The 25,653-nt window shown below is 53.2% G+C and overlaps 10 protein-coding genes across 10 annotated transcripts; 6 read left to right on the top strand and 4 right to left on the bottom strand.

The window, feature by feature from the left end:
• Positions 1-786: 786 nt before the first annotated feature.
• B0T23DRAFT_351636 (major facilitator superfamily domain-containing protein) lies at positions 787-2,853 on the top strand (the record flags this gene model as incomplete). The annotated part of the gene is made up of 3 exons (XM_062836079.1): positions 787-885; positions 939-1,316; positions 1,372-2,853. The coding sequence occupies exons 2-3, from the start codon at positions 1,227-1,229 to the stop codon at positions 2,851-2,853; spliced, it is 1,572 nt and encodes a 523-aa protein (XP_062698081.1). The 5' UTR covers positions 787-885; positions 939-1,226.
• A 1,228-nt stretch (positions 2,854-4,081) lies between these two features.
• B0T23DRAFT_372189 (Asp/Glu/hydantoin racemase) lies at positions 4,082-5,553 on the bottom strand. Its single transcript, XM_062836714.1, has 3 exons — positions 5,333-5,553; positions 5,071-5,224; positions 4,082-5,006 (listed from the first exon to the last, which is right to left on the bottom strand). The coding sequence occupies exons 2-3, from the start codon at positions 5,179-5,181 to the stop codon at positions 4,326-4,328; spliced, it is 792 nt and encodes a 263-aa protein (XP_062698080.1). The 5' UTR covers positions 5,182-5,224; positions 5,333-5,553; the 3' UTR covers positions 4,082-4,325.
• A 716-nt stretch (positions 5,554-6,269) lies between these two features.
• B0T23DRAFT_331520 (actin family) lies at positions 6,270-8,210 on the top strand (the record flags this gene model as incomplete). The annotated part of the gene is made up of 3 exons (XM_062835729.1): positions 6,270-6,330; positions 6,519-6,950; positions 7,013-8,210. 3 exons carry the CDS (start codon positions 6,270-6,272, stop codon positions 7,741-7,743), a joined length of 1,224 nt encoding a protein of 407 aa, XP_062698079.1. The 3' UTR covers positions 7,744-8,210.
• A 193-nt stretch (positions 8,211-8,403) lies between these two features.
• B0T23DRAFT_42192 (serine/threonine-protein kinase prk1) lies at positions 8,404-10,495 on the top strand. The gene is made up of 2 exons (XM_062839784.1): positions 8,404-8,739; positions 8,807-10,495. The coding sequence occupies exons 1-2, from the start codon at positions 8,682-8,684 to the stop codon at positions 10,411-10,413; spliced, it is 1,665 nt and encodes a 554-aa protein (XP_062698078.1). The 5' UTR covers positions 8,404-8,681; the 3' UTR covers positions 10,414-10,495.
• Positions 10,496-11,431: 936 nt separating this feature from the next.
• Positions 11,432-11,917, top strand: B0T23DRAFT_372182 (uncharacterized protein). Its single transcript, XM_062836713.1, has one exon. It carries the CDS (start codon positions 11,605-11,607, stop codon positions 11,815-11,817), a length of 213 nt encoding a protein of 70 aa, XP_062698077.1. The 5' UTR covers positions 11,432-11,604; the 3' UTR covers positions 11,818-11,917.
• A 313-nt stretch (positions 11,918-12,230) lies between these two features.
• Positions 12,231-13,261, bottom strand: B0T23DRAFT_42127 (ADP-ribosylation factor family-domain-containing protein). The gene is made up of 2 exons (XM_062839761.1): positions 12,644-13,261; positions 12,231-12,481 (listed from the first exon to the last, which is right to left on the bottom strand). Exons 1-2 carry the CDS (start codon positions 13,041-13,043, stop codon positions 12,327-12,329), a joined length of 555 nt encoding a protein of 184 aa, XP_062698076.1. The 5' UTR covers positions 13,044-13,261; the 3' UTR covers positions 12,231-12,326.
• A 1,713-nt stretch (positions 13,262-14,974) lies between these two features.
• B0T23DRAFT_307466 (SGF29 tudor-like domain-containing protein) lies at positions 14,975-16,360 on the bottom strand (the record flags this gene model as incomplete). The annotated part of the gene is made up of 2 exons (XM_062834423.1): positions 14,975-15,754; positions 15,968-16,360. 2 exons carry the CDS (start codon positions 16,358-16,360, stop codon positions 14,975-14,977), a joined length of 1,173 nt encoding a protein of 390 aa, XP_062698075.1.
• Positions 16,361-17,578: 1,218 nt separating this feature from the next.
• Positions 17,579-19,720, top strand: B0T23DRAFT_41998 (amino acid permease-domain-containing protein). The gene is made up of 3 exons (XM_062839720.1): positions 17,579-18,026; positions 18,079-19,032; positions 19,104-19,720. Exons 1-3 carry the CDS (start codon positions 17,841-17,843, stop codon positions 19,683-19,685), a joined length of 1,722 nt encoding a protein of 573 aa, XP_062698074.1. The 5' UTR covers positions 17,579-17,840; the 3' UTR covers positions 19,686-19,720.
• A 254-nt stretch (positions 19,721-19,974) lies between these two features.
• On the bottom strand, positions 19,975-21,423 carry B0T23DRAFT_41995 (uncharacterized protein). Its single transcript, XM_062839719.1, has one exon. The coding sequence runs from the start codon at positions 21,247-21,249 to the stop codon at positions 20,059-20,061; it is 1,191 nt and encodes a 396-aa protein (XP_062698073.1). The 5' UTR covers positions 21,250-21,423; the 3' UTR covers positions 19,975-20,058.
• Positions 21,424-23,403: 1,980 nt separating this feature from the next.
• B0T23DRAFT_392917 (uncharacterized protein) lies at positions 23,404-23,844 on the top strand (the record flags this gene model as incomplete). Its single annotated transcript, XM_062838037.1, has 1 exon — positions 23,404-23,844. The coding sequence occupies one exon, from the start codon at positions 23,404-23,406 to the stop codon at positions 23,842-23,844; it is 441 nt and encodes a 146-aa protein (XP_062698072.1).
• Between the last annotated feature and the right edge of the window lie 1,809 nt (positions 23,845-25,653).

The following is a 25,653-nucleotide window of genomic DNA, read 5'->3' as shown; positions in this document are numbered from 1 at the left end:
TGGCCTTGCATCTCGGGTGAAAGCATGTCCTCAGTGGCTCGGGGTTTCCAGGACTGAGCGCGCATGCGCTGTCACGATGGCGGTCATGGTGTGAGGCTTGAGGTGGAAAATGAAGCATCAATAATGACGGATGTTGATTGATTTGGGGAAGCAAACCGAATGGAGACGGCACAATGGTCGACTTCAGTTTGGGGAAGAAGAGAAACCTGAGCATATCGAAGTGGAAGGTACAACTGAAGTCTGCCGCGATATACCGTCCGTCCCTACTCTCGCCTTCCGCTCACCAAGTTCCCATACCAAGCGGAAGGTCCATAGTACCTACCGTAGAAGTGGTCGGGAAAACAACTGAAAACGGACATGGACAGTCTAATTGGAAGGTACCTCTACTTATCTGGCCCGAATTAGCCAAGAAACTGGAAGAAGGCTGTTGCTTGTATATTCCTGTGATATGTAGAGAGGTCACAATAATCCGACAGCAGATGCTTGGATGTACATATATCGACTGCATCCGCCCGCGTGGTCACTGCTTTGGAATATAACGTGCGTCGAGCTACTAAACACATAGTGTTGGCTGTCTCTCTCCGTCGCATGTTAGGGAGTGCAGCGGTTTTGTACACATTCCCTAACAGGTACTTCCAAAAATAGCACAATAACCAATGCTCCTTTCAAAGACCAGCGCTGACGACACAGCTGCGTAGGGGAGTGTGTAGGTGCCGACGGAGGTAAGTAGATATCTCTACCATCAGTTTCGTATGAATTATCCTACTGTTCCGAAAGATAAATTTCCTCTTTTCCGTCATGTTGCAAAGTGTTCAGCATTGGGACATGTCTATCTATGCGATTAGGAAAATTACCTCTACCGAGAACAGTTCCTGATTCCTGTTTGTATGTACAAGTAAGCGCCAGGATCCCCAGCCCATTCCCCGCTGACTTGGCAGGCCCAACCCACAGCGGCGCGGGGACAGCAAGTCCCCTGTCATTTCCCATTCCAGCGACCTTCCGTTATTGTCAACTTCCATCGTGAGACAAGACGGAATCTCCAACATGACGGCAACACCATCATTCCACCATCTCCTCCATTGCACCAACCTACTAGACCTATCATCGCTTGAGCTACCATGACCCTTCTCTAGTTGAGATTCCTACTCAAATTTGGAGTACTTCCGTTCAAGATTGGCCTCAAAGTCTTTACCGCGTTCCTCGTCGTGCGGGCCATCTTCAGAAACATGGCCGCCAACCTCCGCGACCTAACGATGTACCTGGTGGTGCTGATAATCGTCAGCACCCTCGGTCCTCTTCAGTTTGGTTTCCATCTGGTATGCGTTCTCCCTCTTTCTATGCCCGAGATATCTCTACTAACAATCTTTCCAGGCAGAATTGAACGCCCCCGAAGATGTCATCACCTGCCGCAAAACCTCCATCTCCTCGGCCATCTCCAGCCTGCTGTCCTACGTCAAGAACTCCTCGAGCGATGTCGACTGCATTCCCATGACCCGACCCCAGTTTGCTACCGTCTCCGCCATCTTCACCATCGGCGGTCTCTTCGGCGCCCTGATGGCCGGGCCCTTCACCTCCTCTCGAGGCCGTTGGCTCTCCATGCAGTTGACAGCCGCTTTCTATATCGTCGGCTCCCTCATTGAGACCCTCTCCCACTCCGTCCCCGTGCTTTCGACAGGCCGTTTTCTGACCGGTGTCGGTGCCGGAGCCAGCACGGTCATTGTCCCCCTCTACATCAGCGAGATCGCGCCTCCTGAGCAGAGAGGATTATTTGGTGCTTTTACCCAAATCAGCATCAACCTCGGCATCTTGATCTCGCAAACCATGGGATACTTCTTGAGTCACGATTCGGCCTGGAGGTGGATCCTAGGATCTGGAGTGGTGGTGGCGGCTGCTCAGGGATTCGGACTGCTGTTGGCGCCAGAGAGCCCAAAGTGGACAGCGAGCGCCAAGGGCGATGTCGCGCAGGCGAGGCGGACACTTCAGCGCATCCGTGGCAAGAACGCTAATATCGACGAGGAAGTCGACTCATGGGGCCAGGGAAGTGGGAGACCTACTAGCGAGGAGGAATCCCTCCTTCACAGTGTCGAGGACCGCATGGAGGGCCTGTTGCGCAGAGACACCTCCTCTCGCTCCAACTCCCCATCCCCTTCCACATCTTCGCGTCCTCATCCCCACAAGGCCAGCAAACCCCATCTCGGTTTCGTGCAGGTCCTCAAAGATGCCAACACCCGTCCCGCCATTATCGCCGTGGTAGGCATCATGTTCGCCCAACAACTCTGCGGCATTAACTCCATCATCATGTACTCGGTCTCCCTTTTCCGCGACCTGCTCCCGCCTTCTTTTTCTTCGGGCCTCCTCACCATTTGCATCTCCATCATCAACCTAGGCACTACTACTGCCTGCTCGCCTCTGCCCGACAAGTTTGGCCGTAAGGCTTGTCTCTTGGCTTCTACCATTGGCCAGGGCGTGTCGTCTCTTGTCCTTGCTCTCTCCATCATGTTCGGCGTCAAGATCTTGTCCGCCATAGCGGCCCTGTTCTTTGTGGCTTTCTTTGCGGTCGGGTTGGGTCCAGTGCCCTTTATCCTGGCGAGTGAGCTGGTGGGTGAGGAGGCGGTGGGTGCTACGCAGTCTTGGGCGTTGGGTGCGAGTTATATTGCTACTTTCCTGGTGGCCTTTGGGTTCCCGGTGGTCAATGAGGCGCTGAACAGGGTTTTGGGAGGTGCTGGATGGGTCTACTTTATCTTTGCAGGGCTGGCGGCGTTTTGGGCTTTGTTTATCGTGAGGATCGTGCCCGAGACAAAAGGGAAGGCGAACGCGGACGAGGTTTGGGGACGTACTAGGCGTGTGGACTGAGTGGTGAGTTGATAAGCTGGGCGTTTTGTACTGTGCTTTTGCGTGTTGTTTTGGAGGGCAGAGTTTGGTGCATTGCTGAGAGTATACCTAGGCATTCCTATAATACAACGGAAGTGAACTTCCCACTTGTACAAGCAGGACAATATTACCACCTTCTATCTCAAATTACTACCAAGGCACCAACCGCCAATCTGGCAATCGGTAGGCATTAAACTCGGCAACCGTAACCTCGGACCTCCGAACCTGCTTATGCAACTGCAGAAGTGAGCTTCGCTCGTGCGGAAAGGATGACTTGTCACAAGGATGAAAGCATGGAAACAGGAAACCTGATCCGGACCCTCCAAACAGGTACTTAAACCATCGTATCCCCCTCTCAAATTCTTCTCTCGGGAACCAAACTCTTTCTAGTACAACATTTCACTACTCAACACATTTATTCAAACCAAACTAAGCCGCCGCTCCAATCGTTGTCGTTCTCAAACCAAACGGTCGTCCTTTGTCGTTAAATCAAGAGGTATGTTTCTCGCTTGCTATTCTGCTCTCTACTTCCCCGTCTCCCCAACTCCTTTCTAATATAATGGTAATAGGTTCCAAAATGACTACCCCGACAAACTGCATATGTGCGCTGGCAAACGAGTGTCCACTCGCCAGCGAATGTTCAATCTCGGCAACGACAGGATTTGATCTTAAACTTCTCATCATCATTCCAGGCATCATTGTCTGGTTGGCCCTGAGTATCCTGAGATTTTGGGTTCGATCCGAAACGATATGGACAACCATGCACGGAGAACAATCAATCACAGCATTCCCGAACGTCAACGGCAAAAGTCGGCGATATCAGCTCACAACATTCTGCTTGGTATTCTTGACATTCCTGTTTGTTTGGCCGCTTGACATGGGATACTACATCATCACTTGGAAACCCGTTTCTGCATCACCCGACAAACCACTGCTGCTATCGAACACCCTCCCAGCACCGGCAGAACAAGAACCACCACCACCCTACCATGGTGCTATTAGTGTTGCATAAGGGGAGATTTGGAGGGTGGTGATTGTGTCTTATGTCAGGTTGACTTCTAGCGTTGCTTATTACAACTTTGGGCGTAATTTGGTACACCAGGCACTCCTGCTGTACAATAAACATAGTGCACTAGACAAAATGTATTTCGAATAGTCCTAAAGGTTACTTGGACAAATTAAAAGGTATTAGTTGGATTTAATTTGGTATTTTGAATATTAGAGATGGCGTGGCGTGCCCGAGGTAAGATTACACATTAGTTAGCCATGAAAACGCATAGGAAAGTTGACACGAGGTCTCGAACTAACAAACAAACCAGTACTGGACTGTACGATGTGACTTCTGCCCCGAGAGCTTGGAAAAAGGTAGGGAGCACTGCGACAAACTTGCGTACAAATCACTCGAAAAGAAATTTCCAGTTTCAAAGTTTATTCCACTCCCTTTCCGTCCCTACCTACTGGGTAAACATTCTCCTATTTTTCACCATCTCAGCCACCAGCCCAACTCCCGCTCTGACTCCATCAACAACCATGACCTTCTTCCCCCTTTCCTCGCCGTACTGCTCAATCGCAGTCCGTCGAATGATTTGCTCCAGTCCAGCCATGCCCGCACACCCCATCACCACACACTCCACATCCCCAGCCTGCAGCAACTTCCTGGTCGCCTCCGCCAGTTTCGCATCAATTACCTCCTTGGGAATATCCCCATGGAAATCTCCCGCATCCAACCCCGTCGTCTGCACCCCAGCAAACTTTGTATTGTTTCCCCCTTCCTCCTCTTGACCCAGGAATTTCTTGATACCTACCGTCAGGTGCTCCTCCCAGTACTTTCCCGTCGTGACAATGCCCCATTTCTTCGTCGGGCCCGTGAGCAGCGACAGAGAAGTGAGGACGGAGGCTTCAAAGATGCCCGTGACGGAGAGGGAGAAGCCGTTGGATGCAGCGAGTTCCGAGAGGCCGGGGACGAGACGGTGTACGGAGTAGCAGCATACTAGGACGGCGTCGTGGTCTTTGAGGAGTTGGAGGTTGCTGCTGAGGTCTTGGAGGACGACGGAGGCGGAGGTATCCAGGTCGGTGCCGTTGTTGATGCTGGCTGGACAAGAGGTGGAGGCTGTGTAGTAGGTGATTTCGATGTTCTGGAGGGGGGGTGTTAGTCCACGTTTTTGGTTACTAAAGGTGGAGGGGGAAGGGAACACAGACGTCGGGGAGGTGTAAGCTGGAAATAGACTTTGCCATGCCATCGGTCATGGACTTGGACGAGTTGGGGTTGAGGATCAGGATCCTGATTGGTTCTTGGTGGGCGGTAGTCATGTTGGCGAGGGGGGTGAGTAAGTGAGGTGAATTGATAAGTGGTCTGAGGTGGAAATGGTCAGATCTGAGTCCATGGCAGGCCTGGTAGCACGGAGATCAAATATTTGGATGAAAGTTTCAAGACGGAACAACCTGAATGGCAACAACCTACTAGTATTGTATTGAGTTGGTAAAATACCGATTTTATGGACGGCCTGAGTGAGCAAAAATACCTAAGAAAAGGCGCCGCCAAATAAATGGGACACACCTTCCAAACGCGACTAATGTTTTGATGACAACGAATGAAGAAGAAAACGAAGGCAAAAACCAATATCAAACCCCACTCTCGAATGAATGATCCATTCCGTCTGATCTCTCACGATGTCCAACAAGGTGCATGTACAAGTACAAGTGCGAGTCCCATGCGGGGTATCACGTGGGTACCCTAATGCCTGCCACTTCCTTGGGGTCCAGAATCCTGCCAAGACCCGCCTGTCATCGGCGCTCGTCCTGGACAAAATAGTTGAGACCTTTGACGTTATACCTTGGTTGGGTACTTGGGTATACTGCTAACTAAGTGCGCATCCAAGCGTCTTGGTAGCACCTCTGATCTCAAGTTCTAGGCAATTCCGGAATGAAAATGTGTAAATGGGACTCTAGTTGAGGTCTTTTCGAATTGTGATAATCCCTATCACAGTCTTGCAACGGCCTTTTCTATGATCTTGACGAGCGGTAGTGGACTGGTTTACCTAGGTAGGTACCTAGCCTGTTGGTTCGTCTCATTTATTTTGGCTCAGACGAGCGGCGCCCTGTTTGAAGGAAAGCTTGGCAGTTAGCGAATGACCCCACACATCGGTACTACCCCCCAGCTAGGCTACCGCGCTGGACTCCAGCTAATTACGGTGCCGTAGTCCACTCCGCTACCGTAACCCGGACAGGGCACCGACACCACTGCACCGACCGACCGACGGGACCACCGACACTTGGTTGTTGATTCACCCGCGGGAGCTTTCCACCTATTCTAGCTCCGATATACACTCGATATTCGAAACCCCGACGAAGCTATTCGCAACTCCATTGAAAATTACCCAAACAAACAGCTGCCCAGCATGGCCAACACCGACGCTCCCATTGGTACGTCAGCTCTTCTCCGCCAACAACCCCTTATCCGTCTGTTGTCTCGAGCTCAAGCTACCTTGACGACCACCAACACCACCATCCACCCACCCATCTGCCTGACCGCGTCATCACCGTCGCCATGGTAGCTGTCGCCGTCGGGCTCCGTCCTCAATCACTTCCCATTCACAGCAACACATTAAACACAGCGCCCAGCTAACACCTCTCTCCCACGTCCACAGTCCTCGATGGCGGTACCGGCTTCCTCAAAGTCGGTTACGCCGCCCAGAACTTCCCCGAATTCCAATACCCCTCGATAGTCGGCCGCCCCATTCTCCGCGCCGAAGAAGCCAAATCGCTTTCCGACTCGTCCGACATTGTGATCAAAGACATCATGTGCGGTGACGAGGCCGCGGCCGCCCGCACCATGCTCCAAATCAGCTACCCGATGGAGAACGGCATCGTCAAGAAGTGGGACGACATGCAGCACCTATGGGACTACACTTTTCACGAAAAGATGAAGGTCGATACGCGGGGAAGAAAGATCTTGTTGACGGAGCCGCCTTTGAACCCGCTGAAGAACAGGGAGCAGATGACCGAAGTCATGTTTGAGCGCTACGACTTTGGAGGTGTCTATGTCGCTATTCAGGCGGTGCTGGCATTGTATGCTCAGGGTATGTCACCGCTCCTTTACACGGCGACTTGAGGAAACAAGTAGCTGACAGACAACGCGCAGGTCTCTCCTCTGGTGTCGTAGTCGACTCTGGCGACGGTGTCACGCATATCGTTCCCGTCTACGAATCCGTGGTTCTCAACCACCTTACCCGCCGCCTCGATGTGGCCGGCCGCGACGTCACCCGCAACCTGATCGCCCTCCTTCTCCGCCGCGGTTACGCCCTGAACCGTACTGCCGACTTTGAGACCGTCCGCCAGATCAAGGAAAAGCTCTGCTACGTCTCGTACGACCTCGAGCTCGACAAGCGCCTGTCCGAAGATACCACCGTCCTCGTCGAGAGCTACACCCTTCCCGACGGCCGCGTCATCCGCGTCGGCTCCGAGCGTTTCGAGGCCCCCGAGTGCTTGTTCCAGCCGCACTTGGTGGATTGCGACCAGCCGGGTATCGCCGAATTCCTCTTCAACACTATCCAGGCCGCCGATGTCGACGTGCGCTCCTCGCTATTCAAGGCGATCGTCCTGTCGGGTGGTTCCAGCATGTACCCCGGCCTCCCAAGCAGACTGGAGAAGGAGCTCAAGCAGCTGTGGTTGACGCGCGTGCTGGGAGGCAACCCGGAGAGGCTGAGCAAGTTCAAGGTCAGGATCGAGGACCCGCCGAGAAGAAGGCATATGGTCTTCTTGGGTGGTGCGGTGCTGGCGAATATCATGGCGGATAAGGAGAGCATGTGGATCACGAAGCAGGAGTGGGAAGAGCAGGGCGCGAGGGTGCTGGAGAAGTTGGGTCCTAGGTAAGGGACAACTGAGGGTGAAAGCTGTTTAGACTACAATAGCAGGCGATATAATGTTTTCCGTTGGTAGGTAAATAAAGGATAATGCGAGAGTTTGTTAGAGTTTGGTGTGAGTCTGTTGGTTCCGACAGGGGAAATCGAACAATGGCCTTGTGCCAAGAGTCATGGTCTTTTGGGATGCCATGAAAGAAGTCCCCAATACCACCACAACGGCGCCAACATCAAGCAAGATGCGGACAGCGGAACGGGACGGTCCCGGACAAACATCGGGAAGACGGAAAGGTGAAGTGGCCCACCCCACCTTCTGGACATCGATACGGTACGCTAAGGCCGGCAGCGATACAGTGGCTTATCAGAGCTGACACACTAACAGAAGCAAACATCATCAGATCTCTGCTAGCCTGACATGTCGCTCGTGACGAAAAGGGCAACTGATGTTATTGTTTTCCTTCGTGTGTCACTTTGATGTTGCCTTTGCAACAACAATATCATTCCAGCTTGTCGTCAAAATCCCCAGACTTGTCGTGTTTCCAGACCCTCACCGGCCATCTTTACTCGATTTCTCCAAACTCTCAGGCCCGGCTCCCATCGTCCAGCTACCGGCCACGCTAACACACCGTCTCCGCTCATCCATTCCCGAGTCTCACAGTGGTTTCCCCCCCGGGCCCGTGCAGATCGGGTACGGCTCAGATGACATGCCTCCGAAACCGAAATGTGAGTCGATGAACTTGATCCAATTCCTTCATTCAAAACATCATCCAGCCCTCCCAGCATGATCCCTTTAGTGTGTATTCTGTGCCCGGATATATAGTTCTTTTCCATAAACATCCCGCGAGCATCTTCAAACACAAAACAGACGGGCGGTGACTGCCCAGCCTCTCACTACCAACTCACTACCTTACATGCACCAACCTCACTCTTATAAACATACAATCACCCCCCATGATGTACGGCACAAATAGAGCAAGGAACCAAAAAGCCGAAACCAGCTACCGCGGGTGTCAGTATCACCTTTCCCCCCATTCATCTCTCATATCCTAGTTCAGTCCGACACTAACCGCCCTCAGACTCAGACCAGCGTAGCAATGCCGGCCCCCTAAACTACCAAACCAAAGTCCGCATTACGGACCGCTACAAAGTCATCGGCTTCATCTCCTCCGGCACCTATGGTCGAGTCTACAAAGCCACCGGCCGACAAGGCCAAACTGGGGAATTCGCCATCAAAAAGTTCAAGCCCGATAAAGAAGGCGAAGCAGTGGTGAACTACACGGGCATCTCGCAGTCGGCGGTGCGTGAGATGGCGTTATGCTCCGAGCTGCGAAACCACGCCAACGTTATCCGGCTTATCGAGATCATCCTCGAGGACAAGTGCATCTTCATGGTCTTCGAGTACGCAGAGCACGATTTGTTGCAGATCATCCACCATCACACGCAAACACCACGACACCCGATCGCGCCGGGGACGATCAAGTCGATAATGTACCAGCTGTTGCAAGGGGTGCAATACTTACATACCAACTGGGTATTACATCGAGATTTGAAGCCGGCCAACATCATGGTTACTTCATCCGGAGAAGTGAAGATTGGCGATCTGGGACTGGCCAGGGTGTTCAAGCAGCCGATCCACAACCTCTACATGGGCGATAAAGTGGTCGTGACTATATGGTACCGCGCGCCCGAGCTGCTGTTGGGGAGTAAGCATTACACGACGGCTATTGACCTGTGGGCGGTGGGATGCATCTTTGCGGAGCTGCTGAGTCTTCGGCCGATCTTTAAGGGGGAGGAGGCCAAGATGGACAGCAAGAAGACGGTGCCGTTCCAGAAGCATCAGATGCAGAAGATTGTGGATGTCATGGGCTTACCAACGAGAGAGCGATGGCCCTTGTTGGCCAGCATGCCCGAGTATAGCCAGTTGTCCACTTTACAGCCGCCCTTGCTGTCGACCAACACCTCCCACTCCCACGGCGGCCACCACCCCTACGGCCATCGCTCCCAGCAACAACCGCCCGCGTCGCAAAACACGCACGGAAACCTTCAGAAATGGTACCACCAAACCACCGTCTCCACCCCTCTGACCTCGCTAGGAGCAGAAGGCTACAAACTCCTCGCCTCCCTCCTCGAATACGACCCCGAGAAACGCTTGACGGCCGCCGACGCCCTCGTCCACCCCTTTTTCACCTCGCCCACCTCGACCCCGCTGGCTTCTCTCAATAGCAACACGGCCAATAGCACCTCCCAAGGAACAGGAGCAGCAGCAGTCAACTGGTCACCGACCAACTGCTTTGAAGGACTCAAAAACGAGACGTACCCTTGTAGACGCGTGTCGCAGGACGACAACGATATCGGCTTCGGCACCGGGACGGGGAATCAGAGTGGATCGCGGGTGAATACCGCTGCGGCCGGGACTGGGACGGGGCTGGTGATGGGACAAGCGCAGTCGCAGGTTCAGGCTATGGGAGGTTCGTTGGGGAATATCGGCGGACACGGGCACGGACACGGACATATGGGCGGCGGCGGAATGGGCCAAGGGATGGGAGGACTGGGTCAAGGACATGGTGGGATGGCGCAAATGGCGGGGATAAAAAGAATGCATGATGCTGCTGCTGCTGCTGCTGCGGCGGCGGCGGCGCAACAGAGTCATCCGAATAAGAGGATGAAAGGGTCGCAGGGATAGGGATAGGGTCTTGGTGTTGGAAGACGCGGACGAACTCCCACGCAACGCCTTGGGGGACAGTACCTCTAGGTAGAGGTAGGACAGCAGCATCACAAGGGACAGCGGAAGCCGAACAAGCCGGAAATGAACGCATGGCTGTCAGGAGAGCTGAACGATATCATGAATGGCAAGTCGAATGGTCAGTAGCCATTTGGACTGCTTGGCCGTGAGCTTGAGAACGTTTGCTCAAGCTCACGTTTGGCGGAGAGAGGCTGGGACAGGACCAGGCTCAGCACCGAAGGAACTGAGTTATAAGTGGAAATACCTGTCCAACTCACCTTCCTCATCGCATGGCTTGATTCCTGGGCACTTAGCACCATCTCACCGCCCAGGAAACAGGACAGACCTTGCATCAACAACAGCGCCAACAAACAGTACAACTGCAGCGGCTTCACCATGGATTCACAAGCTCGAGATTGCGCCGCAAATGGTGCTACGACAGAACAAGTTCAGCAACCACGACAAATTACACAGGTAGGAAGCACTGCGAATTCACAACGAGCGACGCAAAATCGCTCTTAGTCCAGGTGCAGCATCTCCAAAACCTACAGCGTCTTGGATGGGAGATACCTACACAAGCTAGCGGTGTTTTGATCTCGCGCACAAGCTGCTGCAAGCACAAGGACAACGGCATCCATTGGAACCACTGGATGATATTGGGTGGCATGCCTTGGAGGGTGTAAATTCGCCGCCGGCACTAGTCCGGGTTTGTTTGGGTTGTTGGGATCACTGAGGAGAAGATCCTGAAGAGATGGGACATGGACTAGTGAGATGGGTATGCTCGGGGGTTCAAAGATGGAAGTTGATTGTGTTGAAGGGGCGGGAGAGACTGAATTGTTAGTACCTGACATCGAAGCGATCAGGACTTGATGGACAAAGCGTGGACTAGAACACAATGGATGGAAAATACGGGACCAGGAGTTACGATAGAACCAGCGGGTACCGACACATAGCGTACAAATGTACCTCTAGACATTATGATTCCTCTTCACAAAATCACACTCAAAGCATATAAACCTGCTGGACCATGATCGATACGTACCGACAACTCTCTTTCTCTCTTCATGCAACTACCAACGAAGCTCGCTATAAAACAAAAAAAAGTTAGGTATAAAAAAAGGAAGAAGAAAAAGCAAGTTACCCGGGTATCCTATGATGCCTCCACCACCAATATGTCTCTTTCTCTCTCTCTGTCTCTGTCTCTGTCCTTCTACCTCTCTTTTGTATTCAGCTCCAACCAACCAAGGTAGCTGTTACTGTCTCCCCCCTTCCCCTAGCTTCCCTCTCTGTGCTAACCAAACAAAAAGGATGTCAAAAGCCACGCGCCAAACAACAACAACGACAACAACAACACAAATCAGGTGACTAGGGTAAATTACGGATTATTTTTCGTTGTCCTTAATGCTTCTTCTTCTTCTTCTTCTTCCTCCTTTCTTTCTTGCCCACCCAGCCAAGCCAAGTCCTTCTGTTCGTTGCGTACCCCGAGCCGAGGCTTGGACATCTCCCGTTTTCGTTAGAACAAAAAGCATTTCTTGGGATGTGTCATGACCAACTTCCCCTCCCTTCTTCCATTCCTTTCTTTCTTGTGGCCTGGGCCACCGCCATAGAGTCAGGGCTTCGGTCTGACTGGGGGTATCGGTTTTCTTGCGATCTTGTCTCGAAGCGAGGTTGTCATTATCCATCTACGGGACTGAAGCTTGGAAGTGACGGACTGGGAAGTCTTCCGGCCGACCGAGCAAGCCAGCTAGCCAGCTAGAGTAATTAGACAGCCGGCCGGCCGGCCAACCAGTCAGATCCCATACGTCGACTCCGAGCGGGCGGCCCTCCCTGTGTGTGTTTTATTGATGTCGCAATCGATCGAGGCTAGAAATCGATCACTGCTTCTGGGCAGCCTTCATGTTATCGGACAGCCAGTTGAAGCCCTCCTGCAGACCGGCCTTGTCTATCGCAATGGTGGGTTGTACGGCGTAGATGCGGTCCTTGAGCTTGTTGAGCTGGAGCTTCTCGGTGACTTCCTGGGGAGTCATGGCTGTAGAATGTCTGGTTAGCATAGGTCCATCTTTACCCCTCAGGCTTTTCCAACAAGACCCCCAGTTCGAGCGCAGCGAGCAAAGAAAAAAGAGAGCCGAGCGCAGCGGGCACTTTGTCGAAATAGCAATTCCAAGGGGAAGAAGAAGAAGGGAGTACTCACCACCAGCAATATCCTGCTTGTTAGCAAACACCAACAACAAGCAGTCCTTCATCTCGCGATCATTGATAATCCGATGCAACTCCACCCGCGCCTCGTCGATTCTGTTATGGTCCGCGCTGTCCACCACGAAAATCAGACCCTGGGTACCTGAGTAGTAATGGCGCCAGAGGGGACGGATCTTGTCCTGGCCGCCGACGTCCCAGATGTTGAACTTGATGTTTCGGAGGGTGACCGTCTCGACGTTGAAGCCGACCGTGGGGATGGTGGTGACGTGGTCTTGTAGCTTGAGCTTGTAGAGGATGGTGGTCTTGCCGGCGGCGTCGAGACCGAGCATGAGTACACGGACTTCTTTGGTGCCGAAGAGCTTGGCCATGAAGCCGAGGGACATGACGTTGCCCATTTTGGCGGTGGTCTGGAGGGAGAGGTTGTGGATGTGTGTGGGAGTTGTGGTGGTGGTGGTGGTGGTGGGTGGTTGCGAGTTCGACCGGAGTGGTGTGGTTTAGGTGTCTATGGATGACACGAGCAGTTCAATCGGATCGCGACAAAGGAGTGTGGTGGTGGAAGGGACTGGATAAGTTGTCGACTGGCGATGGGCAGGAAGCGGAATTAAGGAGTGGACTGGAGAGAAACATGTGTTAGTCTGGTTTGTTAGAGGTTGGGGCGTGGTAGCGCACGTAGACTACTGGACTGGAGGTAGTGGTAGGTAATGTAATATGTGCGAGACAGTTGAGGGAACAGTGGGGAGACCGATTAGGTTTCAAGATGGCGACCGGCCATGGTGTAGCGAAACCACTCATTACCAGCCTAGCCTGGGGAAGTGAAGAGAGACAGACAGACAAGCAACATACCTTGGGTATCGTGTTGGTGATTACAATTGGATTAGGCGCAAAGGGGTGTAGTGGTGATGGCGTATGTCGTCTGGCGTCTGGCGTCTGGATGCTTCTTCACGTATGAGAGATGCCGTCGTTGTCGTCGCAAACAGCGCGGGTAGGTAGGTAGGTAGGTAGCGGGCTGTGTATCGCTCGGTAGTAGAGTAGTTGACGACAGGCAAAGAGATTAATTAAAAGCAGGTGCCGTGGGCCGTGGAGTGGGTGAAACCTGGCGGAGATGTAGACGATCAGGCTTGTTGATCCAATGTCGGGCAGTCAGATGGACTGAGGGGAGGGAGTGGGAGAGAAGGGAATGGAGACGGAGACACGACAGTCGACAGACAGGGCAAGTCACAACTGAACAGATGGAAACAGAAGAAGCGCAAAAGTTCATCAGTCAGTCAGGAGGACGGAGCTCAGGAGGGAGGAGGGGAGGGGAATTGGGAGATTTGATGAAGCCAGGCTCAGGCATCGGAGAGAAAGTCCTCGTCTCTGTCGCTCGCTCAGCATGGACTGCGTCGGGTGTTTGGCTTGTCTGGTCGCTAATCCCAGAAGGGAACAGGGCCCTTCTTCCGTGTCGAGGATATTTCCCCCCTGAAGAAGGAGCCAATCAGCGGCCAGATCGGGAATTGCCATTTCCTGCTGCAGCGGGGTCCGTGCTTCCCTCCAGCGAGCCAGGCGTGGCACGACCAGGGAGGGGCCTGTAGTGGGCACTGGCGGGATCCACCGGGAAATTCAAAATGATGATGACGGGAAGCGATGCGATGCTGAGAATTGATTGCCGTGACTACCTAGGTTTTCCGGCAATCAGACTCCCCCATGAACCCGGCAACTTATCTCCGGCAACTGAACAACCACCATGGATGGGATGGGAAGATATGGGATATTTATAGGTAGGTAGACATAATACCGACGAATATACAATCCCCTTGTTACCTACCTATTCGGGCCTCTATTTGCTCTGCTAGGGCAAACCGCCGATATGCTTCCGGCGGCCTCTCCCGAAAATTGAAGGTAGACTTCGCTTCGCTCCACGATGAGGTTTGCGGGACTGGAACAAAGACAAGCACTCATTACATCTCGCCGCAGAAGGGAACCCCACCGAAGCTAGACATATAATCGGTATCATGGATCGGATGAATTGTTGATACCACAATGATATATCTAGTATTCTAAACAGCCCGCTGGGTGTATTCGCTGCTTGTACAAACCATGCCTGCTCCGTATGTCGTATCCTGCGCATAACCACCAAATACCAAAATCTCCAACCCATCCCAGGGCATATGTATATTGCCCTTGTTATTGCCCCAATATCTCTTCTTTCCCCAAGCCAGCGACTAGGTAATCAGAATCCGAGTCGCGCTCATCCGAACCATCATCACCGACTTCAAGGTCGTTGAGCCGAAAGTTCAGGCGTAAAAGGTATTCTATCCTCCGTCTCCTCATCCCCAACATCAGCCTTCTAAGCCCTATACTCCACCACAAACCGTCTCTCCACCAACTGCAGCGTCCCACTATTCTCCTCTCCCTCAAACCTCAACTTGACCCTCTGCTTGCCCTCTCCCTCGCCCTCGGCTTCGGTTCCCATCACCTCCGCCTTGTAGAATGTCGTGCTATCCGGATACAACGCCAACACCACCTTGCCCTTTTCCAGCTTGGGCAGCTTCTTCTCTTCTTCACCCGCCGCGGGGATGGGGATCATGCTCGACGCAGAAGTGCGGTATTCAACGCGCTGGTCCGGGTCCAGGTCGGGATCGGCGTCCTGCACGCGGTACCGACGAGACTTGCCCTCGCCCGAAACCTGTTGCACGCGCCCCAGCATCCACTCGGTGGTTTCGTTTCCCGAGGCCGGAGAGGCTTTGGGCTTAAAGACTACGTCTTGGCCCTTGTGGAAGATGACTTTGGCGCGTTGGGTGGCGCCTGCTGTGGTGGGTCCTGCCGAGGTGGTGCCGTTGGACGTGGTGCTGGTGTTGGGTTCCGGAGGAACCGAATCCTTGGAGGGCGTGTCGCGGGGAGGCACGCTGTCGCGGGCGGTAGAAGCCCGATCACTGCCGGCCGTAGTGTTGGCTCCGCCGAGCTTCCTGGTGTGACTTGAGAGAGGAGAAGGGACGGGTGAGTCGCCGGCGCCGTCAAAGTCGTACATGGAACTCAGATCGCGGTCGCTGTGTTTATCCCTGTCCTTGTCTCCCAACCCCAACTTGTCACCCAACCTCTCCGAGTTACGGTCCCGATCTCGCCCTCCCTCTTTCTCCCCCTTTTCCCTGTCTCCACGGTCCCCACGGTCCTTGTCACCCCGATCACGGTCCCTATCTCCCCTCCCTTCACGATCTCCTCCTCGATCCCCCTTTCCCCCCGCATGCCCCCGGGCCGAACTCGATCTCCCTCCGCTCCCCAAAAGGCTGGAGCTGTTTCTGTCCCGTCCCGCACTACCGGAATGAGGTCCCGGCGTGCCCACGCTATGCACCACCCCTTCGCTCTCCTCCCTCGCCTTGACCAGTGCTCGCAACACCATGACATGCTCAATCACCTCTTGGAGTTTCTGTTTGCTGATGTCGGCGCCGCCCACACCGGCGCGGATGAGCGTGTCGAGGGTTTGTTCTAGGGCTGCAATGTCGGTTTTGTCTTCAGCATTGGATGGGTTCTCTTTTGAAGCTTGTGCTTCACGTGACTTGGCAATCAGAGAGTCCTGAGCGAGGATGGCGCGGATCTGGTCGTTGGAGGCGTTGATGGAATCAACCAGTTCGCGGATCTCGTCTTTGATTTGGGACCAGATCTGGGCTTCCTCGCCTTGGGTGCTGGACGACGAGTTGCGGTTGGGGTTGCGGGATTGACGGTTGCGAGATGACATTTTGGCTGTGTGTGTTTGGGGGGCGTGAGTGCCCCTCCTTGTTGTGTTGTGAGTGAGTGGTGTGGATGAGTGTTTGTGTCTGATGTGGACGTCGATGTTCTCACGAGGTGATGCACGGTGAGGGGGGCCTGGATGGAGATTGGCGAGTAACTTGGACTTGAACAAGGTGTGATTTATTAATGAATTATATAACGTGATTGAGTAAGAAGCTTCCGTCCAGCAGAGACACTTGAAGAATGCCAAATACTTCAGTGGAGAGATAATGGTTTGGTTGAAGAAATTCCCATGACGGGAAGGGAACTTGAATGGGAGCTGGGGGGTTTCATAGAGCGTGAAAAGCACGGACCACCAACCACATGCCCGGCGTGATGTTTTCAAAATGCAGCAAGTTTCAAGGAATGTCCAGATAGAAAGACCGGGAAGCAGGTTGTAACCAGGCCTCAATCATGTGGGCTGCTGCTCCTGCATTTGATCTGGGAAGCAAACTGAAAGAAGGCAGGAAGACGATGCCGCGTGGCGATGGAAGATGTGGTGTTGACATTTCCAAGTTACCGGCAGGCATCTCTACATAGCGCAGTCAGATATGTACCTGGTATCTTGACTACCCCACTTCTCCTCCCGGCCGGCAACTGGGCCACTCAACTCAACATCGAGCGAAGGGCAAGCGCGTCGTCAGCACTAACAATTTCCCCAGAGCATCAACTGGACTTGACTTCCACTTGTCTTATCAGCTTTCACTTCCCGTCATCATCCTCTTGTTCATCACGGCTCAATTTACAACAGATCTGATCAAACCAGACAATGAAATGCCTTACATAAAAAATATGAGAAAAACACACGTCCTCGGCCCTTCCCCAGTGCAACTCTCCCGCCTTTCATCAGCCAGTGTCAGCCAAGCCCGCGTCTTGCCCCAAAGCAGCACACATTCAACGCCCTTTCCGGCTATCATTCGCTGATCAAGCCTTACCCCAACATCCATCACGAATAACCATCGATAAAAGAGTGGTATCTGAGTGGGCTACTTTATCTATCTCCAAGCCTATCAATCCCCAACCCATCCAGCCTCTCCAAGCCAAGATAAGCTTAAACGGACCAACTAACCCACCACGGTCATGTTGGCGTCGAGTGTCCAAACGGTTTGAGGAGAGGGGGTTGTGAGTGGTTGCTGATTCCATCCTTCAAGACCTGTTACCTTATCTTGAAAGACATGTCGTCTTCTCTTCTCTATTTACCTTTTCTTCTTTCTTTATACATCGTTCTCTTTGCCCCTGTCTCGAGAGTCCCAAGATCGCGAAATGTGCACATGGAAAGCCAGTGTTACACCGCCGATAGTGATCTGTAAACGTTGGAGTTTCATTGCATTCGTCTACATCTCTACCGTACATTATTGAAGTACACACATTCTTCCAGCTTGCTCATCTTCATTACACCACGACAGGGCCGGTCTCGAGACCAATTCTTGGTAGACACAACAGTCAAGATGGGCACTCATGACTCCATATCCTCTGTCCAACCCGACCTGGAGCAACCCTCCCATGCCCGCGGCCATGGCAGCGACGGTATCGATGAACTCGACGAGTCCCGTCTCGCCCAGTTCGGCTACAAGCAAGAACTCAACCGCGACTGGGGCCTAGCTCACAACTTTGGCGTATCCTTTTCCATCATCGTCAGTCTCCTCTCTTTTTCCCATATCTCCACACGTCACTAACAGACCACAGTCCGTCATCACCGGTCTCACTACTCTCTTCTCCTATGGCCTCGCCACCGGTGGTCCAGCCGTCATGTCCATCTCTTGGATCGTCATTTCCTTCTTTACCCTTCTTGTCGCCATCGCCATGGCCGAAATCGTCTCCGCCATCCCTACCTCCGGCGGCCCCTATTTTTGGTCCGCCATGCTCGCTCCTCCACGGTGGTCCCCCTTCTTAGCCTGGCTAACGGGCTGGTTCAACTTACTCGGGCAAGTAGCCGTCACGACGGGCATCACATTCGGGCTGGCGGGCCTGGTGTCTACAGCCATCACGGTCAAGAACCCTGATTACGAACCGACGGCTGCCAAGACGATTGGCATCTATGCGGCCCTGTTGGTTAGTCATGGCGTGGTGAACACGTTTGGCGTCAAGGGGCTGAGGTTTTTGAATAATGTGAGCATTGTGCTGCATAGCGCGGGGATCACAGCGCTTTGTATTGCGGTTCTGGCCAAGGCGCCCAAGCTCCAGAGCGCCAAGTTTGTGTTTGGGAGGTATCACGATGGGACGGCGGCTGAGGAAGGGACAGAAGGCTGGGGCCAACGTGCCTCCCCAGCATATGTCGTCCTCTGCGGCGCTTTGCTGTCTCAGTATACCCTCACTGGTTTCGATGCCAGTGCACATCTGAGCGAGGAGACAAAGAATGCGAGTTGGTCTGCACCCATCGGCGTAGTGAGCTCTGTAGGGTTCAGCTCGCTGTTTGGCTTTTTTGTGCTCATGGCTCTCCTTTTCAGCATCCAGGACTTTGAGAGCACGCTGAATAGCAGGTACGGGCAGCCCGTGCTACAAATCTTGGTGGACGTCGCTGGCGAGGATGGCGCCCTGGTCTTGTTCAGCTTGATCATGCTTTGTGTCTGGCATTGTGGGCTGTTTAGCATGACGAGCAATTCGCGCATGATGTTTTCCTTTGCGCGTGACAGAGGCATTGTCAGTCGCCCCCTCTTTTTCTTTCACCTTTTTTTCCATGGGTTGAACTCTACTAACAAGTCCCAAAACAGCCCTCCTTCTTCCACCAAGTCGACGACCGCTTTAAATCCCCCATCCGCGCCGTTTGGCTCGCCGCTACCCTCTCCTTCATCCTCGCGCTTCCCTCCTTAGGGAGCGATGTCGCCTTCGCAGCCGCCACCTCCATCGCCACCATCGGTCTGTACCTCTCCTACGGTCTGCCTATCATGATCGGTTTCTTCTGGCACAAGAACTTTACAGCCATGAAGGGCCCCTTCAACCTCGGCGGTCTGTCCCGTGTCATCGCTGGCGCGGCATGCTTGTGGATCTGTTTCATCACTGTGGTGTTCTGTTTGCCTACTGCCAACCCGGTTACCAGCCAGACGCTGAATTATACCGTGGTAGCGGTGGGGATCATTGCGGTCGGGTCAATAGGGTCGTGGGTCGTTTGGGCAAGACGGTGGTTTACGGGCCCGGCGGCGGAAGTGGCAGAGGCCATGAGGTTGGGTGTCGATATCACTGAGCCGGGGGCGTTGGAGAAAAAGGAGAAGGAAGCGTTGGAGGGTGCGAGGATGGAAGGGGAGATGGAAGCGAGGGAAAGGGAGGAGAAGCAGCCGCCTGCCCTTAGTGAGTAATCAGTTGTGCTCGAAGCATGGTACAATATCAATACAACTTCCTCTCGTTCCATCCGGTTATGATAACCATCAAACGTCAAGTTGCACGAGACTGCCCCCGCCGTGTCTCTTGCGAGCTATCCCGCACCCCTGACTAGGGAACCAAAGGTGAGTAAGGCTAGATGATGGGCACACGGGGCACTTCCGAACCCGACAAGTGAACAGTGATTGAGTACGGACAAGCACGAGGAGACCGTCTAACGACATGTCCTCAGTCGAAGAACATCAAAATAGAATAAAATAGCATTCAGTCAGTTTTTACTGTCCACATCATCAGTCCCTCATCTTCATCTTCATCCTCATCCTCACCCCCCATCCTCTTCCTACTTCCAAATCAAAGCTCCTTTCTAACCAAATCAACAGTCGCACAATGAAACGATCCCCCCAAGCTATTCACATGTCTAAACGGCAACCTCACCACCTCCATCCCAAACTCCTCCTCCAACCACCTCGCAAACCTCTCCTGCCTCTCCTCCACCACAATCGTCTTCTCGTCCACACTCATGGCATTGAGAACCAACCACTTGGAGCACATGTACCTCGGCGGACCCTCATCCTTTTCTTCCTCTTCCTCCTCCTCTTCGGGATTCCACGGCAACGGTCGCAAATCCCAGTCCCTAAAAACCTCGTGCCGTCGGAGTTCCTCCTCGGTGACGCGCGAGGGGCAGTAGATCAACATTCCGTGGCGCAAGGGGAGGATGGTAGCGTCTATGTGCATCGCGTGGTCATCGGTGGTGTTGAGGAGCTCGACGGTGTAAGAGGCGGGCAGCACGGCGCGGAGATAGTCGACGCCCTTGGGGTTAGTGACGTGCGAGAGCTGGCCGATGAGGACGGTGCCGAAGCGCATAAAGTCTGCGCAGTCAAAGGCCGGGCGGGTGTTGTTGATTGCCCAGTGTGTTGTTTGGTTGCCGTTTTGGCTGCCCCTGGGGATGGTCCCGTTCTGTTTCGCACCACCATCTTCTGGCTTGTCGTCATCCAAAAGCCCATCATACAAGGTATTTCCCCCGACAATCTTGGGAGCACGACACACCCTGAGTGACTCGCCTGCTTTCTGCGCGCCTTCCATGATATCCTCCAGAACACCACTGTACGCAAGCTCAATCTCCCCCCTCCTACACCCCCATCCAAAACACGCCTCCACGACTGTCCTCCCCACCACCATCAGTCCATCCCTCGGCATTGCACCGGTATACCCTCCTCTTCCCTCATTCGCCTTGGCCCAATCCACTTCTTTGGGTCTGTACACCTTGATACCGAATCTCTCCGTCATCACACGCGCAAAGTTGTCGAGTTCTTGGTCTGCTTTGGCGACAATGTCTGCTGGAAAAGGGTGGTGAGGACGGAATTCGGGGTGGTGGAGGGTGGGCATGGTTGCGCGGATCATGTGTGGAGGTTCCGAGGGGAAGAGGGAATGGGCGGCACGGCCGATGATGAGGGCGCGGAGGGGGGAGTATTCGTTAGAGGCTGAGATGGTGGTGGGTGAAGACATGGCGGAGGGTGTTGTTGTGTCTTTTTTGAGGACCATCTTGAGAAGCCTTCTGTGCTGGATTTCGGGGTATGGATTGGGTTCAAGAACTCTGACGATTCAGCGTGAGAGGTGTCGTGTACAGGAATCTCCTATTTCAGGGCCTTGCCGGCGACTTATAAGTCAAAGAGGCCCTGTTCGAAGCCTGACTTCCATGTCGTCGCGATTTCGCGCCTCGAGGTTGCCGCTCATCATTCCAAAACGTCATTTGTCCTTCACATGCAGTCCGCCGTCGCTTCATTCCTCGGTTCATCTTCTCATCCAGTCAGCCCCAGCCCGTATATGCCATTCCGAAGGGAACTCACCTCAGCTTGTCTTCTCGTAAAACAGAAAAACCCGCCAAGCAGCCAACCTATCACGTCCCAAACACGATGTTCACTCAACTTCCCCATCCCACGTTCTCAAGAAGGCGAAAGAATTCTGACGTCGTACGGCGCCTTACCCACGCTCCCCAAACACTCGGTTTGGTAATGGAAATTCTGTGAACCTGTCGCTGGGGGATACCATCTAGTAATATGTCTCACCCGCGGGACCTTGAGATCTGCATGATGGTTGGCAATGGCGGGAATACCCTGCAAATGTGGCGTCGCCGCCGTCATCTTCGACCTTTGGCGGCTGGGGTCATCGCGTCTGGTGGGGGGTGGTAATAGTTCCTGGAAGTTCTTCCGATCTTGTCTCACCTGGCGGGACGATCCGGTCCTGTCGGCTTTCGGAAGCAAAGGAAGTTTACTTACCGCCTTTTTTGGGAAGAATTGAGCAGGTATTTGCGGGGAAGGAGAGGCAGAGACGCATCTATATCTGTTGTGGGACGTTGCTCTTGGCTTCAGAAGACGGGCTGGGACTCGAGCTCGAGACCTGGAATTGTGCGATGCGCGCCTTCTTCAGTTCTGGAAGCGATCATGAATAAGCGGGATCTCGAGCAACAAAAAATGGGGTGAATGGGTGAGGCCCGGGAGAGGAAGAAAAAAAAAGGAGTGGCTTCCGTACCTTCCAACTTGTACCCATCCCGAGCCCTCCAGTCCTCATGTCATCCGATATCAGAACCCGCCTAATGGCCATATAAGGGACCTGGTTGGCTACCCCGTCCAACAACAACCGCTTGGTCAGATGGCACAGTGGTCTACCGATTGAGTCTCTAAAATTCCAAAAAACAAAAAAAACCTATTATCTGTCCGGATCGGGAACGGTGTGCTAAGATACGAAAAGGGGTCTTCACATTCTAGTAGCCGGTCTACCTATATGGTATCTGGGAACGCTCCAGTCGACAGAATGAGACATTCATACGGTTCACCATTGCTCTGAACGAGCGGTTGTTGTTTTTTGCCCCCTTTTCTGTTTTCGCTTGTTTGTAGAGGTGGTGCGTTCGAACAATGGTTCGTGGCTTTTTTTTGGTCTTTTTCTTCGGCGCAAACGTTTCCAGCCTTTCCAATAGCTTGATCAGCGAAGAAGTCCCTACTTCATTGATACCACTTGTTGAATTGATAGACCAGCCAAGGCCATGAAGGGAGATGGGAGAAATTGAACCATAAATGGAGGCTTGCGTTTGACAGAGGGGGTAGGGAGTGTAGCTGGCAGTATATCGTGATGGCGTGGGGGTGTTTCGATCTCTTGATGCACATGGGATGATTACCGTTGCCAACAAACGTATTGCGCAGTGCTGGGAATGGCTGGCGTGATGGCTTATTCTCGGTTCATGATGGGTATTGCTGACGAGGACTTGTCAACGGTGATTACAAAGAGAACCTATTGCTTCAATTGATGAAATTACCCAAACGGAGACGTGATGTCGCGGACATACCTCGTTCCATTCCTCGTTCTTCCGATCCCATACGGGTACAGTTGGTAGACACTGAAATCAAAAACACCAACAAAAGTCAATGTCATCAAACAGCGGCACCTTCATAAAGTGTCAACCTCGGTCAGGGCAAATGACGGATGTCTCCTCCTCTGGTGTCCATGTTGATAGCACTTTCCCATCTTCGTGAAGCCATATAAGCAGCCTCCACACGCTCCTTCCAAGCAACTCTTGAACAGCACATCACATCGCATCCGCTTCCACTTCCACTTCCCATCACTTCACGAAACTCACAACTTTGACAACCAAAATCACCAAACCAGCATCCACTAACCACCACACAACACTCTACCATCAAAATGATCTTCAACATTCCCCTCCCCACCACCTTTGGCGAGCCCATTCCCACGGTTCCCAGCAAGCCCATCCCTACCGTACCCAGCAAGCCGGTTCCTTCCAAGCCCAGCAACAAGCCCGAGCCCGAGGACGAGGACATCTTCACCCCTTACACCTTTGGTGAACCCATTCCTACCGTGCCTAGCAAGCCCATCCCTACGGTTCCTAGCAAGCCCGTTCCCAGCAAGCCCGGCAACGGCAACAAGCCCGTTCCCAGCAAGCCCGGCAACGGCAACAAGCCCGAGGAGTTCGAGTTCGACGGTCTCGTTCCCTTCCATACCTTGGGCGAGCCTATTCCTACCGTCCCCAGCAAGCCTATTCCCACGGTTCCTAGCAAGCCTGTTCCTGGCAAACCTGGCAACAAGCCTACGGATGAGGACACGGATCTTGAGGATGAGTACTAGATGAGGAACGGTGGAGGTACCGAGCCTATACGGTTGAGCACCAGGGGTGAAAGGAAGGTGAAGGGGAGGGAAGAAGGAATGAGGAGGAAAAGACGGATGGTAGAATGAAGGGGTCATGCATCTCAAAAGAGGGTATTATCAATTATGGAGGGTCGACCACGGTACCTCATACACAACTGATTAGCCGATTAGAGAAGCGCCTCGCCGTTGAGACGATGGAATTGATGGGAAGAAATATGTGGATGAGAGCGTCAGAGGTGAAAGTGCATTGAGTTGGAGAAGAATCGTGAGACATAGCGAGAGTGAGATATATAAGAAACCACAATCGTCATCAATAGAAAATCCCTCCTTTGCCCATGTTCAGCAAGTGACAAGGCCCATAGGATCCGATGAGGTCCGTGGAAGCACATCATTGGTATCTTCAGAGGTCGACCTATGCCCTGTAAGTCGTTCGAGTGGGACTATCCTCCTACACAACTCAGCGGCTGCATGAATGACGAGTGTCCGACTCCAGGAGAACTCGGGCGGTGACGATAACTGAATGCTCTTGACAGGATCATGAATGGATGCGAGCTGGCTGAGATATCAACTTGACGAAAAATGAACATTCCTCTCTCACTCCAGACGATGGGTCAATGTGTTGCTTGAGAGCCCTCATACCCAACTCAGACCAAGCATCATGACTGGTAAAAGCACAACTGGGGCCTCTGGCGAGGACCTCCTATGTCTTCCATCAAACAACCGAAGAAGACGGCATCTCGCTTTTTAGTGAGCCACCAAGGGGTGACAGTTCGTCAATATGGCACTGGCTTTCTCTAGTCTTGAACGGGACACTAGTCGGCTTATTAGCAATGGGCTGGTTTGACAATAATGAACTCAGTGCTCAGAGTGATGCATTTCCAACCCGATGGACAGTCTATCACCGTTTCACATTCTCCCCACCCCGTCACTTGAACGATTGACAGGATGCACTAACTCCCGCCGACGATGTAAATCTCAAAGAGACGGTCGTCTTCCTCGGTAGCCTGCACCTCGACAGGACCGAATACCAAAGCCCTTCTCCTTCCGGTGAGGTCAACGCCAACTGGGAAACCCTGTAAAGCAGTAAGAGGCCCTTTCTTTCCCAGGCCTCTCACAGTACTCCCATCCCTTGAGACGAAATGCAGTATCCGAGGCCAGGACACATCAACGCTTGCAGACATGTCCTCCCCCTTTGCAACGTTTTTTTCCGTCTGGAAACTCCTCAACAAGACCACCCACCTCTCCGGGAACCCCCAATCCTACGTGATCCAGCTCGTGGTCTTGCATAACCTCCAGAGCTTCGAAAAGCTCCGCAAACTCGTATCCATCCATTCTTCTCACTCCCAAGCTCAAGACCGTTTCCAACACTCACACTCCCAGACCTCCCATGAAGAAGAAACAATCCACCTAAGACACTGCTTTCGAAGGTTTTCGGGAGTCATTTGGAGTGCTCAACGGATACTAGTGCCTTGTTCCCGAAAATGAAGTCAGAGGAGACAGTTGATGGCGGTCAACACGTGGACGACGCACACGTGTAGGGATTGGGAGAAGGTTAGGGACTGGGGGCTGGAGCACTGGTATTGGGGGTCCAAGGGTCTTGGGTGTGTTGCTGTCGAAGTACCAGGGTCAACGAATTTGATGCCTCATGCCGACAGACGTCGTCACTGGCGGTGTCAGGGTGGGTGAATGAGGTAACGAGGTGTGACAACTCATTGGCCGGTCAGCATCACTTGATCGCATCGAGGATGTCCAGGCTTGGAGGAGCAGGCGCAGGATGACGTTGCCAAA

The sequence above is a fragment of the Neurospora hispaniola genome, assembly GCF_033458365.1.
Source record: "Neurospora hispaniola strain FGSC 10403 chromosome Unknown B0T23scaffold_1, whole genome shotgun sequence".
NCBI classification, from domain to species: Eukaryota; Fungi; Ascomycota; class Sordariomycetes; order Sordariales; family Sordariaceae; genus Neurospora; species Neurospora hispaniola.
This window is presented reverse-complemented; position numbering and strand designations above follow the sequence as displayed.

Coding starts and splice junctions, on each gene's coding strand:
- B0T23DRAFT_41995 (XM_062839719.1), bottom strand. CDS start 21,249: ATGGTCCTCAAAAAAGACACAACAACACCCTCCGCCATGTCTTCACCC.
- B0T23DRAFT_372182 (XM_062836713.1), top strand. CDS start 11,605: ATGATGCCTCCACCACCAATATGTCTCTTTCTCTCTCTCTGTCTCTGT.
- B0T23DRAFT_42127 (XM_062839761.1), bottom strand. CDS start 13,043: ATGGGCAACGTCATGTCCCTCGGCTTCATGGCCAAGCTCTTCGGCACC. Junction 12,482..12,643: donor CAAGCAGGATATTGCTGGTG/GTGAGTACTCCC, acceptor GACATTCTACAG/CCATGACTCCCCAGGAAGTC.
- B0T23DRAFT_42192 (XM_062839784.1), top strand. CDS start 8,682: ATGATGTACGGCACAAATAGAGCAAGGAACCAAAAAGCCGAAACCAGC. Junction 8,740..8,806: donor CGAAACCAGCTACCGCGGGT/GTCAGTATCACC, acceptor AACCGCCCTCAG/ACTCAGACCAGCGTAGCAAT.
- B0T23DRAFT_41998 (XM_062839720.1), top strand. CDS start 17,841: ATGGGCACTCATGACTCCATATCCTCTGTCCAACCCGACCTGGAGCAA. Junction 18,027..18,078: donor GCGTATCCTTTTCCATCATC/GTCAGTCTCCTC, acceptor AACAGACCACAG/TCCGTCATCACCGGTCTCAC. Junction 19,033..19,103: donor TTGCGCGTGACAGAGGCATT/GTCAGTCGCCCC, acceptor GTCCCAAAACAG/CCCTCCTTCTTCCACCAAGT.
- B0T23DRAFT_372189 (XM_062836714.1), bottom strand. CDS start 5,181: ATGACTACCGCCCACCAAGAACCAATCAGGATCCTGATCCTCAACCCC. Junction 5,007..5,070: donor CCAGCTTACACCTCCCCGAC/GTCTGTGTTCCC, acceptor CCCCCCCTCCAG/AACATCGAAATCACCTACTA.